This window comes from Podarcis tiliguerta (genome assembly GCF_965153285.1).
Source record: "Podarcis tiliguerta genome assembly, chromosome: 8".
NCBI classification, from domain to species: Eukaryota; Metazoa; Chordata; class Lepidosauria; order Squamata; family Lacertidae; genus Podarcis; species Podarcis tiliguerta.
In genome coordinates, this window is record NC_139541.1 from 32,174,355 (window position 1) to 32,192,690 (window position 18,336).

Genomic DNA, 18,336 nt, shown 5'->3' on the forward strand with positions numbered 1-18,336 from the left:
CTCTAGGGCTGACCAGAGGGTGCTTCCCAGGCCCTTGTGGGGCAGTGGGAGGAGGCACCTCTCTGGGGTAGGGTGGGCCCTGGGGTGCCTTCCAACTTTGCCATTCTAGGATCCTGTGATTAAGGCGCCAGGCGAAAACGCTTCTCTTCAACCAGGCATTGAGCTCAGGGTTATGGCTTTGGTTTTTGTTATGTATTTTGTGTTCTTGTTTTTATATTGTGAACAGCCCTGCGATCTTCAGGCGAAGGACAGTATACAAACTTAATTATTAATTAATTAAAGTAATTAAGTAATAGTAGTAACATCAATAACAGCAACAACAATAAGGCCACCTTGAAGTGTGACATAATATTCCAACACCCCTGAAATGATTACGTAGAAGCGGCTGGTGCTATCTATTTGCAAGTCCGTGCAATCAGTACAGTACTTACTTGGGAGCAAGCCCCCTCAACTCCAACCAGCGTGCTGCGGAGTTAAGCACACAGCTGGATGAGCTGGCGGAAAAGGCTTTCCCCAGCTTATTTTAGCTGAGATGCTTCTCCCTCCGTCTCCCAGCTGCTTCTGGCTGCAGCCCGGCCCCCAGTGCAAGCGCATCCGGGGCGGACGTTTCCCGGGGAAGCAGCAGCAGCGGCGCCTGCGCCGAAGCCGCACACGTGGGGGTGAAGGCCAGGCCAACACGCCCCGGTTCCTCTCCTCGCTTTCCTTGCCGTGGAAGCGTCCAGGGTTTGCAAAGATCATGGGCAAAAGCAAGACCAAGCGGTTCCGCCACGAGCCGTTTTCTCCAGCGGGGACCCTGAGCGTGCAAGACGGGGAGGCCGGAGCAGGATCCCCGGCCGCGGAGTTGCTGGAAAAAGTAAGAGCGGGGCGGGGAGGGAGGAGGGAGAAACCGGATTCCGCCTCCTTCCCTCTCCGAGCCCGAGAGCGAAAGCAAACCGCCTGCATGCATAATCGCCCGCCAAGGGGTTTCAGCTCGGGTTGCCAACTTACCAGGAAGGACCCGACCTGGTCTGCTCCTGCGCGCTCTCCAAGGGAGCCTGAATGGAGGTTGCCAACTGACCTGGCCTGCTCCCTCCCCCCCCCCCCGAGAAATCAGCAAGTGAAGCTTCTGATAAAGGGCGTGAAGCTGAAGTGTGATCGCTTGCTCGTGCCCTATAAGAGAGCAAGCTCTTGATAAAGGCAGATACAGGGTTCAACCAGGAACCACGAGGAACAAGACAGATCGGTCTTCCACCTACCTTTTCTTAGGGTGCTTGTTGTTACTGCAAAGAATAAGTGCTTTATTCTGTTGTCTATGCTCTGGTCACCTCTAGGTTATGTTATTGTTGTTGTTTAGTTGTGTCTGACTCTTTGTGACCCCATGGACCAGAGCAGGCCAGGCACTCCTGTCTTCCACTGCCTCCCACAGTTTGGTCAAATTCATGTTAGGCTGTCCAACCATCTCGTCCTCTTTCTCCTTGTGCCCTCAATCTTTCCCAGCACCAGGGTCTTTTTCAGGGAGTCTTCTCTTCTCATGAGGTTATATTACTGCAAAGCATTATAGGTAGAGCTGCCTCTAAAGATGCTTCGGCTGGTGTAGAATTCAACAGCCAGGTTGCTCACCAGAGCAAGATGGTTTGAACATATAACACCAATCCTGGCCGGACTGCACAGGCTGTCAATAAGTTTCCAGACCCGATTCAAATTGCTGATTTTGACCTATGAAGCCTTAAACGCCTCAGGGCTGCAATTCGTCAATGTCCACCTCTTCTCATGAACTGACCCAGACCCTGCGATCCTCATCTGAGGCCCTTCTTCAGGTGCCTCCTCCATGATAGGTCTGGAGGGCAGCAACATGAGAACAGGCCTTTTCTGCTGTGGCTCCCCATTTGTGGAATGCTCTCTCCAGGGAGGCTCGCCTGGTGCCTTCATTACATATCCTTAGACACCAGGCAAAAATATTTATCTTCTCCCAGGCCTTTGGCTAATCAAATAATTCATGGCTTTTTAAACGCTCTGTGTGTGGGGTTATTGTTTTTGTTTGTCACTATGGTGTGTATTTTTGAGCTGTGGTGTTCTAACCTCCCTCTGTGTGCCTCTTTCTAGCTTCAACACCCCAGCGCTGACATGCGAGAATTTGCCTGTGCCAGCATCTCCAAACTCTTGCAGCAGAAACAAACAATCCCGGCTTTTCTGCAGAGAGATGTTGTCCGGTGTTTGGGTCCCATGCTGCTCGATCAGAGTTTGGCAGTTCGAGAGACAGCGGCAGGAGCTCTTCGGTGAGTTACAATTTGTGGCAAGCTGGAAGAACAGACCATGAAGAAAGCAGTGTTTTGAAGTATGCTCAGGAGGGCATGTGGGTGGTGGGCTCTGAGAATTCATGAGCATCTTGTGTGCTGTCCCCCCCCCCCACTTAAATGCATAAGACCATGTCTTGTTCAATCACACCATAGAGCCATCCAGATGCTACAGAAGGTGGCCAAATCAGGGAATGGAGATAATGAGCCTTTCCCTGCTGTTGTCCTCTGCACATGGTATTTTGAGATATACTATCCCTGAACGACGAGATTCCATTTAGTGATGGCTATTAGCAGTTGATGAATCTGTATAATCCTTTTTTTTTTAAAGCCATCTAAGTGGTGACACATTTCATAGGCGAATTCCACGGTGTAAAGAGCACACCCCTTAGGAACATAGAAAACTGCCTTCTACTGAGTCAGACTGTTGGTCCATCTAGCTCAGTATTGCTTTCTCTGATTGGTCTGGTTATACCAATATGTCCCCCGGACAGAAACCATTGTAGCCTGTGGTAGATAGAGTACTAGATCACAGCAGTTGTTGCTTTGAGGCAGATAGTCTCCATACCCAGTGACAAGCACATAAGCCCATCCTTCCCCCATCTTGCTTCCCTTTTATATTCAATCTTGTTCCTTATCTTCCCCTGTTTATCATCATTCTGTTTCAAATATACAGGCTACGAGCTCTATAACTAAAAGAGTAGCATTCATGGATAAAGGGGAGGTGCAAGCAATGTAGGAGGAACCCCAAGGTTTTTGTAGAAGAGCAAAATAAACTTTTTGGGGGGAGAACCTCAGAAAAAACTTCCCAAAATGAGCCAGTGAGATTGAGTGCAGTTTGGACAGAACACCGACAATATGGGGGGCAGGGATGTAATGGAGGGGCAGGTACCCTGAATAAACATTTGACGCTGCAGTATTTTGTTGCAGATCCCACTTGCTTGATAGCAAGAACCAGATTTTCTGTTACTTTGCAGAGGCCCAAGAGACTAACAGCAGCAGCATAGTTTGCCCAAGTTTAATTATTAGAATACTATTTTATATCTAAATGTTTTGTACCACTCAAGTGACAATGTACACACCTGTTGTTCAAAACTTTTGGTTCTTGTTTTAGTTGAATTTTTTCTGATTATGTATTGTTGTTGCTACAGATGATGATGATGATGATAATAAACCTTAATCCGTTATAACTTATTTTAACAAGAATCTGAACCCAAAGTTTTTGGCTGTGTTACAGAAATCTCAGTGCTTGTGGAGGATTTGACGTCTGCGACGACATGGTCACTAAAGATATCATGACTCCTCTTGTAGCTTTGTTGAAAGAGGTATGTAGCCAGCATGGTGGTGAAAGAACTGAGCAGTGAATCAGGAAGCTCCCATTTCAAATCCTACCTCCACCATCAACTCACTAGTCAGCCTTAGGCTGCTTTCATAGGGCACTGACCAAACAGTGCCCATCTAGTCTAGCATCTGGTTTAGCACAGCGTGCGAGTAGGCAACTCAATTCGGGGGCGGCTCGGGGGCCGGTCAAATTACCTCCGCGGGCCGCTTCCAGCTCATGGGCCTTAGGTTGCTGACCCCTGGTTTAAAACAACTTAAAATCACAAAAATTGGATGGGTTCTAAAATTATATACACCATGTGCTATGATACTACTTTAAACAGTCAAGGCTTTCCCCAAAGGATTCTGGGAGCTGGAGTTTGTTACGGGTGCTGAGAGTTGTTAGGAAGCCCCTATTCCCCTCCCAGAGCTATATTTTCCAGGGTACCTCAGGAATGTGGTACTATAGTGCTTTTAAATGTGTGGTGTGAACATGGCTCTAGTGCCTTCTTGCCACTAGGTGTTTGCTCTGATTTGTTCTGCTTTTACACCCCCCTTTTCATAACCCATCTTGCAATGCAGTGTCGAGCAGGACTTGAGGAGAGCAACGGCTCTCTGAAGGAAATCAAAGATACACACAAGAACTGTATGGAAGATATTGCCTACGAGGCTGTGAACCTCCTCTGGAATGTCTGGTGAGCGCCATCTTGAAATACTTGGTGTCGGAGCTGGGTCCAATTCTGACGGCCCCACTGGCCATGGTGGCTGCTGCTCACTGAGATTGGTGTGGTGGAAAGCAAGGAGACCCACAGTAGCTAGAGCCAGAACCAGTGAGAGGCAGAGGCAGCTAATTCTAGTTTTGTATCCATCCTTGTCCCCTGATGAGTACTACAAAGGCGCAACACCAAGACCAAGGAAAAACTGACAGGCATGGCCACCCTATGCACTCTTTGTAAATAAGAAGGCAGGTGGAAGGTTGGTTGGTAGGGGGCAGACTGCGCATGGTGGTTGAGCTATGGAGCTCCCTCAGGAAGCAGTGATGGCCACCTATCTACATGGCTTTAAAAGACGTCATGAGGTGAAGAGGGAGCGTACACACTGATATTTCCTTGCAATGCTAAAATGTGGTTTAGCCTTACATTCCTTCCTTTGTTCCAGGACCAAATATATTTTTAAAAATTAAGTGTTCAATGTGCTTGCTAAGCTGGTTTGCTAAATATCCTTTTGTGTCTTTGTTAGTGAATGTAACAGTACAGCGGTCTCTATATTCAACAAACAAGGTTGCTTGGATGTTGTGCTCCAGTATCTGAAGAGATTTCGCAAAAACGTGGACTTGGCTATCGCAGTGGGTGAGTAAAGGGACATGTTGATGGGAGGATTTCAGCTGCAGAGACCCTCTGTCAGGTGTCTCTTGCAGATATGAAACTCTCTCAGGTCCACTGGTTCTGGGGTTTCTGGGCAAACACATCCTCCAGAGCCTCTCGGCAAGCAACTACAGTGGTATGTTGGGTTGCAAACATCTCAGGTTAGAAACACTTCGGGTTACAGACTCCACTAACCCAGTAGTACCTCGGGTTAAAAACTTTACCTCAGGATGAGAACAGAAATTGCATGGTGGCAGTGTGGCGGCAACGGGAAATTGCATGGTGGCAGTGTGGCGGCAACGGGAGGCCCTAATAGCTAAAGTGGTACCTCAGGTTAAGAATGGTTTCAGATTAAGAACGGACCTCTGGAGTGAATTAAGTTTGTAACCAGAGGTACCACTGTATTGAATCTTTGGAAGCAGCTTCCAGTGCCACAGGTAGAGCTGTGGTTGGCAGAAACCTGTTGCAGCTGAAGAAACTTATACTGTTTTATTTATTCTTTAGCAGCATTTGTATACTGCTTAATTGTTACAAACCTTTAAGCAGTATACATGAAATATAAAATACAAATATTAAAGCTACTGGTGGAACTCGAAAGGTAAAAACAAGTTAGGCTAATTCCCCCCAATATAAATAAAATCAACAGCTTAAAAATATACATTATGAAATAATGTGGTATATTAAAATACATGCAAGTCTTGCCTAAACAGACAAACAAACAAACAAAATATTTTAGGATGCTCCAGAAACAGTACAGATAAAGCAGCTGCCTTATGTCATTGGGCAGGGAGTTCCAGACTGTAGCTGCTGCCTCACTGAAGGATCAATTTCTTTACAGAATTCTTTGCAGAAAGAATGCTGTATGGCACTTGTAAAAGTGACAGTACCACAGATTGAATTGGTTGAGTAGGCATATATGGGTAAGATTATCTTGATGCATGTGTTTTAATGAGTGACATCTTGGAATTGCAGTCTCAGTTTAAATGCTTTCCTCCACAGCATCCTGTTTACAGGCTGTGACAGAAGATAATCCAGACCTGCTGTCGTCCTTTGATTCTTCAGCACACCAAGTTCTGGAAATGATTTTATTATCATCAGAGAAAGGCATGGAGGACATTCTTTTACGGACTCTGGTGGCAGGTAGGTTTCAACTGGGTATATGAGTGCTGTGTTGTGGCAGTAGCGTAATGGGAAATTCAGAAGTGCAGGGTCCCTTCATGATAGTCACATCTACTCTCCCTTATCTTGAATGCCATTAAAGAGGAGGACTTCCTGATTTTCCCTGAGAGTTCCATAGCTGGGGTCCAACCACAAAAAAGGCCCTGTCTTGGCTCCCTTTTCTTGGAGCCATTCCTACCAATGCGATCACAAGCAGGGCCTCTCATCCCAGATTGCAGATTTCAGGTCATAAGGTATGGGTGGAGGCACTTTCAAGGACTTGGGTTCCAATTCACCTAAGGACAAATACAATATTTGTACCTCATCTTTATCTTTCCTGATCTTCATATTCAGCAGAAAGATGTGATAGTAGCTGTTCTTGGACTTGATTGCCTTCTGGCAGGTGGGGAAATTGCAAGTGTTTTGGATGTTCTCCAATGTGGGAACTCCCTGCATCGAGAAAATTAGAATGTCAGGGAGATATCTAGCCTAGAACTCTTCTCCTGGGTGATTTTCTATATGCAAGGAGTTGTTTTTCATGGAGGAGCACTTGCACTTTATTTGCTCCGCAGATACTATAACCAGGGTTTATGGCTTCTATCTATGTTAATCTCTTTCTTGTTTAAGGTGTCACTTGGAATATAAGAAGCACCCTGCCATCTGGTAGCCAGGCAAGCACCATGAATGCCATCCTGAAGATTTTCTCAGAGTGCTTAGCCATTGATGCTGGTGAGATGATTATTCAGATGAAGGAAGTGGAAGTGGAAAGGTTGAAAAGCTCAGCTGAACCAGAGGCTGAGGGAAATCTGGGCGATGGGGACATCTCAATACTTAATAATGATGAGGAGATGGAGGAAACTCCTAAAGGAGCCACCAAACAAGAAAGTGACATTTCAGATCTACTTCCGGTAAGTGTGGCTGATCTTAGCCCTAGATGTTGCAAGCCAGACTTTCTCTTTTAAAGCATCATCAACCTCTGCCAATTTGGTGATTCTATTAAGTGCTTTTTTTTGGTAATATTACATGCTTTGTGGGTACTATTTCTGAAATTTGTAAATTGTAATTATATAGCATTTTTATGTATCGTTTGTACACAGTTTGCTTTTCTGGTAGTTCTTTGTGTTCATTGTTGAAAGGTTTATTTATTCACATCACCTAAAATGTAAGATGATGGTGATTGGTAGTACAGTTTGCTGCTGAATGTGGGATTTGTATTGTGTTTTTTATATTGATTCTTTTTTGGGGGGTAGAATTTGTAAACTGCTTAAGGATTTCTATTGAAATATGAAGTAGCATATAAAATAAATAAGTAAATCGGCCATACTGCCTGGGGCTGATGGGAGTTGTAATCCAACTGCATCTGGTAGGCCCCATGTTGGCTATGCTTGGAGGTAGGTAACCCAGTGCCAGATAGGGCCACTGTCTCTGTGACATATGAGTTGGTGGCACTGTGTTGCACTGGCATCGCTCCTTCCTATGGGTCCAGGTTCTAAGATTAGGGCCACATTCACACCATACATTTAAAGTGCCATGATACCACTTTAAACAGTCATGGCTTCCTCCAAATAATTATGGGAGATGTAGTTTGGTACGAGTGTTGAGAATTGTTGGGTGGCCTCTACTCCCCTTCAAGAGCTGCAATTCGCGGAGTTGTTTAACAGTCAGTCCCTCTTCACAGGGAATTGTAGAACTGGAGTGGAAATGGGACGGGTCCCATTAAACTACAGCTCCCAGAATTCTTTGAAGGGAAGCCATGACTGTTTAAAGTGGTATCATGACACTCGCATGTGGTGTGGCCTCGCATTGAGGGAATTATGTGTCTACCCCATGGCAGTTGTACTGTGGAGTCCTGCAGAGCATTATTCTATCCTGAATGCTGAATGCTGTTATTTATATGCACATACACATGCTGTTATTTATATACACATACACAAAGCCACTGGAAGCAACCATCTGGTGATTTGAGGCTCTTATTTCTCTGTTACCTCTGAATCAGGCTGTTTTATTTGTTTTTATGCTAATTTTATTGGTTTTAGGTGGCATTTTTGTGCTAATGGATATTGTTTTTATACTGTACACAGCGTACACCATGTAGAGATTTATTAATTTTTTTACAGAAAGTTGTTTAGAAATGCCTTTAAATAAATAAAACAAATGGACAAATAGCATGACCTGGTATATCAAATATTTATTGTGTTATTTGCTTTGTAGGGCAGTAAGCAGGAGGTGAAGCAGGCGGCAGCTTTACTCTTAGCTCAGCAGACAGCCCTGGAAATCATTGTTAACATGTGCTGCAATGAAGGTATTTCTGTTGCCCTCTTGCTCAGGTGGTATCTGGGCTTCTGTTTCCTTCCTCTTGTAAAAAAAAAACCAACAAAAACCCTCTCTCTCTGGCCCTGTCTGCACTATACATTTAAAGCAGCATCATGGCACTTTGACCAAATGATCCCGTTGAGATTTTTTTTAATGCCAGAACTGCATGTTTTCAGACCCCTCCGATGACGAATGGGAAGAGTTATCCAGTAGCGATGAAAGTGATGCCTTTATGGACAACTACAACGAAGGTGGGAAGCTTCAGTCACCCCTGTGCCTTTCGGCTGAGCTGCACACAGCACTTCGGAACCACCTTGTTCCCAAGAAGGTAGAGTCCTCATCTTCCCTCCCCACCCCACTTATGTGCCAGGGTCCAGATGATCACGTGACCAGTTAAGTTCTGTGGAATTGCATTTCTGGGAAAGTGCTTTTGTGAAACTGGGATGTGGAGTTGTGGTTCACTTTTCATAGAAAGAAGTCTACCTATGTATCTTTTGGTAAAGTAGGTATTAGGAAGACAAAATCCCTTTTGGGGTGGGACTTCCTGCCTCCAGAAAAAGAAAACACAATGGTGGCTGCAAAATATTGGCTGGCTGGTTGGAGGGGAAATGCAAGGAAGTATCCTTCATTGGAGGCAAGGAAATATCCTAGATTGGAGGTTTTCTGCTGTTCCAGAGAGTAATGCCCAGACCAAAGAATTTGAATTACAAGGAAGGAGATTCTGACTAAACATGAGGAAGAACTTTCTGGTGGTAAAACTCACCTTCATTCGTGTACTTTTCACTGGAAGCAGAGGTTGGCTGGTCATCTGTCAGGCATTCTTTAGTTTTGATTCCTGCAATGCAGGGGGTTGGACTAGATGACAGTTGGGGTACCTTCCAACTACAATTATATGATTGTAGTCCATCATCTTGTTCACACAGTGGCCAACCAGATACCTGTGGGAAACCTACAAACAGGATATGAGCACAACAGCACTCTCTCCTCTGGTGGTTTCCAGCAACTGGTGTTCAGAAGCATTACTGCTTCCATCTGTAGAGGCAGAGCATAGCCTTTTCCTCCATGAATTTACCTTTTAGAGCTATCAAAATTGGTAGCCATTACTGCTTCCTGCAAGTGTTCCATTGTTTAACTATGTGCTGTGCAAAAAAGAACTTTCTTTCCCCTGTCCTGAATATTCCTTCCTGAAGTCAAGGATGCTAACATAACTGTTGTGAAGATTATCAAGGCTTTGTGCAGTAAAGCACTGAAATGCTGCGTCAAAGCAAGAAATGCTCAATTCCACAACCTGTATGAATTGCAAATTATGCAAAGCATAAAAATTTGCATATTTTGCATAATTTATCCTGCCATTAAAACTGTTGCCCATGCACTTCTATACAGCCATAAGGACTGGAAACATCTTTTGTTTTTTTTAAGGAAAGCTGGTGTTCTTAGGAATTTGAATTTTGTTCTTGGTGGTGGTGAAGCATAACAGCTTTTTTCTTTTCCTAGATACTTGAAAAAACTGGGTTTCCCAACAGTGTTGCTATTGAGGTCTGCATGCGCAGTCCAGCTTGGAAGCCACTTATTAAAAAGTAGGAGTTAATTCACTTTTGTTATGTTTCCAGTCATATTATTAGGAAAGCAATGTGTCTCCTCATTTGTGGGGTTTCCAATGGGATCCAGGCTCACTGCTGTTGAAAAAAGAACTGGGACTAGACGGGGCTTTCTTCTTTTCCATTAAGACAAGAGCACTTTTGTTATTTAAGAACTGTCACTTGAACATCTGAGCACTTGCCTATTTCAGGGTCGTCGCTTTTTTATATATACGAGGACATACTAATAAAGCAGTCTGTTTCAGTGACTTGTATTGCTGCACTTCAGTTAATTTTTCCTCTCCCCCCCCCAACCCTTTGAAAACACTTGAGGTGTTTTGTTTTGGCGGGGGGGGGGGAGAGATTCTTGAAATTTATAAAAAGCATTTATTCACTTTTCTATGTAGTGTACATAAAAGCAATCCACAAAAATGGGACAATGAAAATTTATCATAAAACCAAGCACTACTTTAGCATGCCTGCTGGAACAAGAAAGTCTTAGTTATGTGCCCAAAATTCAGCAAGAAAGGTGCCTGTCTAATCTCAGTTGGGATGGAGTTCCACAGGCTTGGTTCCACTGCACAGAATGCAGGGCATTGGCAATATATAAGGGGCTGCTCTTTTGCTCATTCCTTATTTGCACTGTCTCACCCTTTCCTACTTTGAACGCATCCCTTTAAGCATGCCCACATTTCAGTGGAGGCTGGGGTTGGGCACCCTTCCTCCCATCTGTTCTGAATACAGGAGGGGTTTCCATAGCCCCCTGTGATTTGAGTACAGCATTTTCCCTGAAGGGACAGGCATGTCTCTCTCTTTCTCTATTTTAAATGTGGCAGCCATTATGCCATACCTCAATGGCAGCCATTTTGTGTTAGGACATGGCTCCCCCCGGCAGCCATTTTGTCATTTCCCATACCTCTACAGGAACCATTTTGTGGCTAACACCCACAAAAGTCCACTGGCTCAAAAAGGCTGGCAATCCATGATGGAGCACATAGCCATATGACCCCTAGGAAAATGGGGGTTGGAAGATCCATTCCTTTTATTGGGGGTTGTACTGTTGGTGTTCCACTTCTCTGCTTTATGGCTCTCGATTAGGGGCTGTGCTGAGTGTTCCATTTTCTTACAGGTTGAACATGGTCCAGTATAGAGCCCTGACCTGTCTCCACAGCATTTTGTTGGTGTCTGATGTGGAATGTCTTGGGGGTGCTTCAGTGCTTCAGTCGCTCTCCCAGCACCTGTCCCAGTTAATATTTTCTCAGCCAGGTATGTTTCATGTGCTACGGTCATGGCTACCTCAGCAAATCTCTGCCCTTTCCCTTCATATTTCTCTCCTTTTGCTTCTCCTTCCCCCACCCCACATCCCTCTGCTGTTCACAGTACCTACCAGCATCCCACTTTTATTGTATTTCCTTACATCGTGCTGGTCTACGCATGGGCAGTGTGAGGTTTTTTTATTTATTGACAGCAGGGTTTCTCAAACTGTGGTCTGTGAAGCTTCATTCTAGCAGTCCATGGTGTATCTGTGAAGAACACTTAAAACTGGAATTCAAATGGCCGTACAATAAAATGAATATGAGAATTGAAAGAAGCAAGAAAAGTATAATTAAGAATCATAGATACACACCCTAAAAACATCCTAACACAGCAGGCAAACAATTCTGGAGGAAAACCGAGAGTGGGAGTATACTGGATGTCAGCCAGATCAGAGTCCTGTTGAAGTCTGGACACTATCAAGGAGGAAGCCACACAGATGTCCTGGGGGAGTTACTCCCTGGGAGGGAGTTATGCAGCCTGGGAACAAAAGAACAGAGGAAGACCCAACTCTTGTTTCCCACAGTGGCAAGTCCATGAGCAGGACATGGGGCAGTGTGGATCTCTCTTGCTGACATTCTCCATCAACACCCATATTTGAGGTGTTCTAAGCCTCCTTATTTAAACTTGTTGAGCGTAAACTTAAAAAACTAGCTGGCTGCCTTAGAGCACCACAAACCCAGCGGAAAGTCTTTTATCAATGAGTCATGTAGAAAATCAGTTTGCAGATGGAAGGCAGGCCCCCATAGCCAATGTTGGTTAGGCATAGTTTCTTGAAGACCTTGGAAAATGGTTGTCCTTCAAAAATATAAGTAGAGCTGGGGGGTAATTTGGGGATGAGGTGGTGATAGCAAAAGTGTGTAGACAAATGCTGAACCTCTGTAATGTGGGGCGCTACTCAAAATAATTAAAGAGTGTTGAGAATCACCAACATTGATTCTCCAACAATGAAATTTGCCTCTGTGTAAGCATGTGTTACTTCTTGGGTTTCAAGCCCTGAACAACTTGATTGGGATTTTTTTCCTTTTGTGCAGAATTTTCAAAGGAAATGGAGTTCCTGGAAGCCGTAACCAGCGCCTTGCGGGCCCTTTTGCAAACATTGGCATCTAATAATATATCTCAGGTGAGACTGCTTTTTTCCCAGGGGTGGGGGTGCCAGAAGGGGGATGAACTGAGAAAACTGGAAGAGTTTGGGTAAAGGAGAAGTGTGGAAAGGCTGTTCTCCTAACATGCAGCCAGTGTCTCCAAACATGTACAGAGTGCTTTTTTGTCTATATCCGTTGCTTCTGTGCAACCTGTTTGTAAGTAGCTTGAGGTGCTAGCCCTCCACTTTTATATGTTTGATCCCTTAAACACTTGAATTAAAATGTTCTTTGGCATTGGCTTTTAAACAACTTGGATGCTGAGTGTTTTATCTCTTCCCCTCACCAGTCCCAATTTTTATTCCTTTAAACAGAGCATGTCTCCTGAGCAGCTGATGACTTTATGTGAAGCCGGTATTCAGAATACCAATGTTAGTGTCCGAGTAAACGTGGTTAGCATTCTAGGAATTGCTGGCAGTGTGCTGGCCAAGGTGGAAGACACAGCAGAAACACTAAAGGTAAAACTTCTGTATGGAAATACTTATCTCTCACTTCTGGCAATGACATTACTGCTTGTAAGATCTGTAGTGATTTTTGGGGTACCTGTTTCTGTGTCATTTCAGATGATTGGGAAATTCCTCCTTGACGTTGCAACGAAGGATCCTTCGCTTGTGGTGGTGGGGGAAGCTCTGGATGCCCTCTTTGATGTGTTCGCTGACGGTAAAGAAGCCGAAAAGGCAGGAGAGCAAATAAAGTTGTTATATTCACTTAAGGAATTCCAGCCAGTTTTCAAATCGCGGGTAAGCCTATTTTATTCACTGTGAGAGGAAAGTACTTGAAACACTAATATGGTTTGTGACTTCACTAATGCCACCAGTTGGGAAAACTTTTCTTTACCGCAGTTGCATCCAAGATTCATATTGAATACCTTAAAAAAAAAAAATTATTGTTGAGGGAAAAAAAGGGGAGAGCAAGTTTCTAGTCCTCATTGGTTCAATAATATCTCTCCAAAGATGGAGGCAAGTCAATGTTAGAAGTGTTAGAATGCTAGTGGTGAAGAAAGGAAGGTGTTTGGTTTCCTCCCTTCTCTTTTTGTTGAGCCCTGTCTGTCTTCATAGACCTGACCCAGCTCCGTGTCGGCATCTCATAAGAGCCGTTCTTTGGGTCTGTCCTTCTTCAGTGTCATGTTGCTGTTAAGACAAGCTTGCCTAGCTTTGCTCAGATAATGTGTGTGCTTCTGTCATAGATGAACAGAGTTTAGTAAATATGTCCAGGTGGTTTTTATTAGGTCAGGCCAGTTCGAGCTGTTTGGAATCTCGGAGAATTTGGCTTTTTGTGGGGATTGAATTTTAGGTTTTGAGGGGTTAATGCAAAGGCATCGTCTGAAAAATAATTGCAGTGCTGTACCTGCCAGCCCCAGAGAACATGTTGCTCTGGAACACAAGGAAGGAGCTTGTCTGCCAGCCTGGGAGACAGATGCTGCTTAGTCATTTCCTAGTCTCCCGAGTCAAAGTGTACTAGTGTGGGTTCTCCAAGGAGGAGAAAGGACTAAGGGGTTGAGTGAACACCTATGTGTTCATCACTGGGGTGGGGGGAGTCGCTTCTGAATACTAGTTGCTGGGAGCAACAGGAGGGGAGAGTATTCTTGTGCTCGGGTCCTGCTTGCAAGTTATCCTTAGGCATCTGGGTGGCCATTGTGAGAACAGAACTCTGGACCAGATGAGCCATTGGCCTGATCCAGCAAGTAAAGACTTGCGCATGTGTGAATGAGCTAGCACACATCAGCCAGCACTTCCAGGCCTTTCCTAGCAATCGACACCGGCGTAATCAGTGGTGGGAGTTCACACATTCAGTTCACATCTAAACCATCTATTCAAAGCAGCAACACACCAATTCAAACCATCAGCCCCCACAAAGATTCCTGGAAATTGTAGCTTGTTTAAGGGTATGGAGAGTTGCTAGGAGACCCTGAACAAACTACAGTTCCCAGGGTTCTTTGAGGGAAACCATGACTGTTTAAAGTGGTATAAGAGTGGCTTTTGAATGGATGGTGTGGTTGTGGCCTTGGTTGCAAGTTATCCACGACAAATGTAGCAAGCAAGCCCTAGGATCAGCACACAGCAGCTGTTGAGGCCTCAGCATCCCTGTAGACACAACTCTGGTGCCTGTCCTGAGCCCTTCTTGAAACAAACAAACAAACAAACAAACAAAAAAACCCCACCAACAATTGGGTACTGTAATCAGCAGTGACCAGCTTGGTTTAAAAGCTGTTGTTTTAATTTCCCATAATGCCTACACTAGGGCATTATGGATAAATTTTAAAAGGCAACTTTCAGCTGCCCAGTGCTGTCTGCTGCTGCTGACATCAGATGATTCCACTAAGACTCACCTACACAGAAGAGCTCCATTGATTAGGAGGGGACCCAACAGAGGGCCTTCTACTATGGGCTTCCTCAAACCTGGGGCTGGTCCTGGTATTTGAGCATTGTACACGTGTGAGTCTGCCGCTTGGGTTGTAGCCCCCTAAGAGGTACTGAGATTAGACCAACTTCAACTAATGAAAGTAAATCATGTGTGTTAACTTCAGTAGGTCTGCGCTGAGTAGGACTAGCATTAAAGGTAAAGGTACCCCTGCCCGTACGGGCCAGTCTTGACAGACTCTAGGGTTGTGCGCCCATCTCACTCAAGAGGCCGGGGGCCAGCGCTGTCCGCAGACACTTCCGGGTCACGTGGCCAGCGTGACATCGCTGCTCTGGCGAGCCAGAGCCGCACACGGAAACGCCGTTTACCTTCCCGCTAGTAAGCGGTCCCTATTTATCTACTTGCACCCGAAAGTGCTTTCGAACTGCTAGGTTGGCAGGCACTGGGACCGAACAGCGGGAGCGCACCCCGCCGCGGGGATTCGAACCGCCGACCTTTCGATCAGCAAGCCCTAGACGCTGAGGCTTTTACCCACAGCGCCACCCGTGTCCCGTAGGACTAGCATTGGATACCACCTAAAGTGTTTAATTATCAGAGGGAGGGAGCGCTCACCAGGATTATGATTATGATTTATTCCATGGTTTTATAGCCCACCTTGATCACTGAGATCATCTGCAGGGAGCACTGTTGGACATTCCCTGTGTTGGTGAGGCTCATTTGACCGTAACAAGAAACCAAGCCTTTAGTGCAGAGCTTACTAAATTGTGTGTTGCGACACGTTAGTGTGTTGGCTGCAGTGTGTTGGCGCGTCACACAAATGCTCCCTGCGCTCCTCCCAGGGCTAGAAAAGGGTTGATTTAACCTCTGGTTTGCTAGTAAAACTGAATTACTGTGTTGTGAAATGATACATGTCTAAAAAGTGTATCACCAACATGGAAAGTTTGGAAAGCTCTGCTTTAGTGTCATCAGCCCAGTCCTGTGGAACACTTTGTCACTAGAGATTCAGCAGACACCTTCTCTTCCGACTTCTAAATGCCTGCTGGAAACGTTTCTGTTCTGTCGGATTTATACAGGCAGTTGAGAATACATCTTTCCATAATAGCTTTTTTTCTGATTTCTAACTTTTTGCTGCATGGTTCTATGTATAATTGTTGTAAACTGCTCCAATTTTTTTATGAATAGCTGAATAGAAATACTTTTAATAAATAACTAAATCCCTGTTGGTGGAGCACTGCCCATTTTAAGCTTGTGACTCTTAAACTACTATGATATCTGAGTGAGTGAAGATAATTTAGTCGTTCTTGCCACCCACTCCAACTTGTTACTTTGGGCAAGAGACATCAATGCCCTTGTTTTGAAAGGACTGCATACAGCATCTCCTTTTGCAGAGGAGGACTGGGGTTTTTTGTTTTGTTTGTTTGTTTGTTTATTTGTTTGTTTTTGGATGGTTTAGGATTCCTCTCTTGTAGAATTTCAGCATAATACATCTGTCTTTTTCCCCCCTTTTGAATTGCAGATGCGGAAAGAAGGGAAAGGACAGTACAGCTCAGATCAGTTATGTGTGCTTGACAATGTGAAACTGAACTTAAGAAGATTCATTGCCTATCAAGAGAAATTGGAGAGAAAATAATAATTTTTGAATAGGAAAAAAAAGACTGTAAAGCTATATTTTTATTATTGTTTGTTAAATACTTTAGTTTGGGATTTTTATATAGCGCCTTGCAGTGATTGGTGGCAGGAGGAGAGTTAAGAAATTGTGGAGTTACGGAGCCGTTAAAACTGGATTCAGGATCCGTAAGTGCCGCACCATTTGCTTTTGATTCAGTGTTGACAGTAGCCAGAATGTGCCCTTAAATACTGGAAAAAAGTATATGTCACCCATCAGTCTCTCAAGAACCAGCATCAGATTTTAGGAGTAAGCTCTGCTGAAGGCCTAATGTAATATTCCTAGTCTTCCAGCCATCATTAGAAGATTGGGAAGATCTTGCTTTCCTTCCACTCTCCCTATTTCATCTACACATGGCGTTTCTCCCTGCCCCACTCTTCAGAGATAATTTGTGGGTAGTGTTGGGCCATGGTTAATGTTAACATTGGTGCAGACATTAAAAGGGAAGTGAGGGAGCATGCAAGCCTGTGGAGTACTCATACTCTCTTAACCAAGGTTAAAAAATCTAGACTATTACATCAGTACTGGCTTGAAATCTCTGGATTTTATTTTCATTGTATGGAAATATACATGCCTCCCATGTACAAAAGCATTGTTCTGCAAAGGAAATGTGAATTTAATTTATGTTGGAAGCCTATTAAAAAGGTATGCTTTTATAGACTGCTCTGAGGGTATAATTCCCTGAAAAACCAATATTTGCTTTTAAGTTGATCTACTTTAATACACTTAATATTCTTGTGGATTAGACCCAAGTGGCTTTATCCTAGGGGTGGCTTTGTGCCAACTACATATTAGCTAACTGCACTGCAAAAACATACCAAGATTCTTTCAACCTGTAATATACTCTTTGCCATATGTATCAGGCTCAGACTAGCAGGTGGGGGAGCCCTCCCTAAGTACCAGTTTTGATCCTATAGGTGCCAGCTGTACGCAAGGTTGGAAAAATATTTCCAGCATCTCCTTTTCTAGGCAGCGCCTTGCTTGGGATTTTTCCAGCCTGGGCTGTATAAATGATAGATTGCTATCGACTGCTACCGTTGAGCAGCTACAACAGGTGTGACTGTTGTCACTCTGCAAAGTCACCCACACCTGTCACCTTGAAATGTGTTTGCTGAACAGTTGGGAAAATATAGATAGCGCAAAACCAGCTCGAGATTTCCTTCGAGTCGATTAAGTGGGTTGAAAGCAGGCATTAACAGAAAGCAGCAGGTTAGCCATGTTGAGCAATAGAGTCGTGCGGCACCTTTTGTTACCATAAATATGTGTATGTAGAATGTCGGCTTTCATAGGCAAGTGACTACTTCCAGCAGCATCAGATGAAAAAGGGTATTTCCTTCAGAAGCTCATACAACAATATATTAGTTGGAGTATAATTCTGGCCTCCGTTTGTGGACGGGAGGGCATGGAAGCTCCAGGAAAGAGAATATGCTGTGCTGGCATTCTTCCTGCCTTACCCAGCTCACAGGGTGTCCAGCTTTAAAGCTGCCTCTTCTACCAAGGCATCAACTAGCACAGGTCTCATTCTGTGACGCAGTTCTGCTGGCTCCTGACAGGTGTGCAGCATGCATGTGTGAACATCCGAAGAGCCCTGCTGGGTCAGACCAAAGGCCCATCTGCTCCAGGATCCTGTTCATACAATGTCCAACCAGATTCCATGGGGATGTCTGCAAGCAGGATGCCACATGTGGTCAGGTGAATTGAGGTTTTGGGTGGCCGTGCCCTGGTGTATCAGTCACCTGGATCCTCTGCACTGCACCCTCCATACAGCAAAGGATTGTACATAGGTCTTCTAAGGTGTCAACTTGCAGAAGGCTTCCTGAGCAACACAGCAGAGGAATACTCAGCATA

The 18,336-nt window shown here is 44.6% G+C and overlaps 1 protein-coding gene across 1 annotated transcript; it reads left to right on the plus strand.

Annotated features, from left to right (window-relative positions):
* The first annotated feature begins 517 nt into the window (after positions 1-517).
* HEATR3 (HEAT repeat containing 3) lies at positions 518-17,146 on the plus strand. Its single transcript, XM_083451871.1, has 15 exons — positions 518-853; positions 2,083-2,255; positions 3,511-3,598; positions 4,176-4,288; positions 4,833-4,942; positions 5,957-6,097; positions 6,743-7,023; positions 8,327-8,417; positions 8,605-8,756; positions 9,923-10,005; positions 11,135-11,271; positions 12,354-12,442; positions 12,776-12,919; positions 13,025-13,201; positions 16,339-17,146. The coding sequence occupies exons 1-15, from the start codon at positions 533-535 to the stop codon at positions 16,450-16,452; spliced, it is 2,214 nt and encodes a 737-aa protein (XP_083307997.1). The 5' UTR covers positions 518-532; the 3' UTR covers positions 16,453-17,146.
* Positions 17,147-18,336: the final 1,190 nt, after the last annotated feature.

Excerpts from the sequence above, each read along its gene's own strand:
- HEATR3 (XM_083451871.1), top strand. The coding sequence starts at position 533 with ATGCTTCTCCCTCCGTCTCCCAGCTGCTTCTGGCTGCAGCCCGGCCCC. Across the intron at positions 4,289-4,832 it reads AACCTCCTCTGGAATGTCTG|TGAATGTAACAGTACAGCGG; the intron begins GTGAGCGCCATC and ends TGTCTTTGTTAG. Across the intron at positions 8,418-8,604 it reads TAACATGTGCTGCAATGAAG|ACCCCTCCGATGACGAATGG; the intron begins GTATTTCTGTTG and ends GCATGTTTTCAG.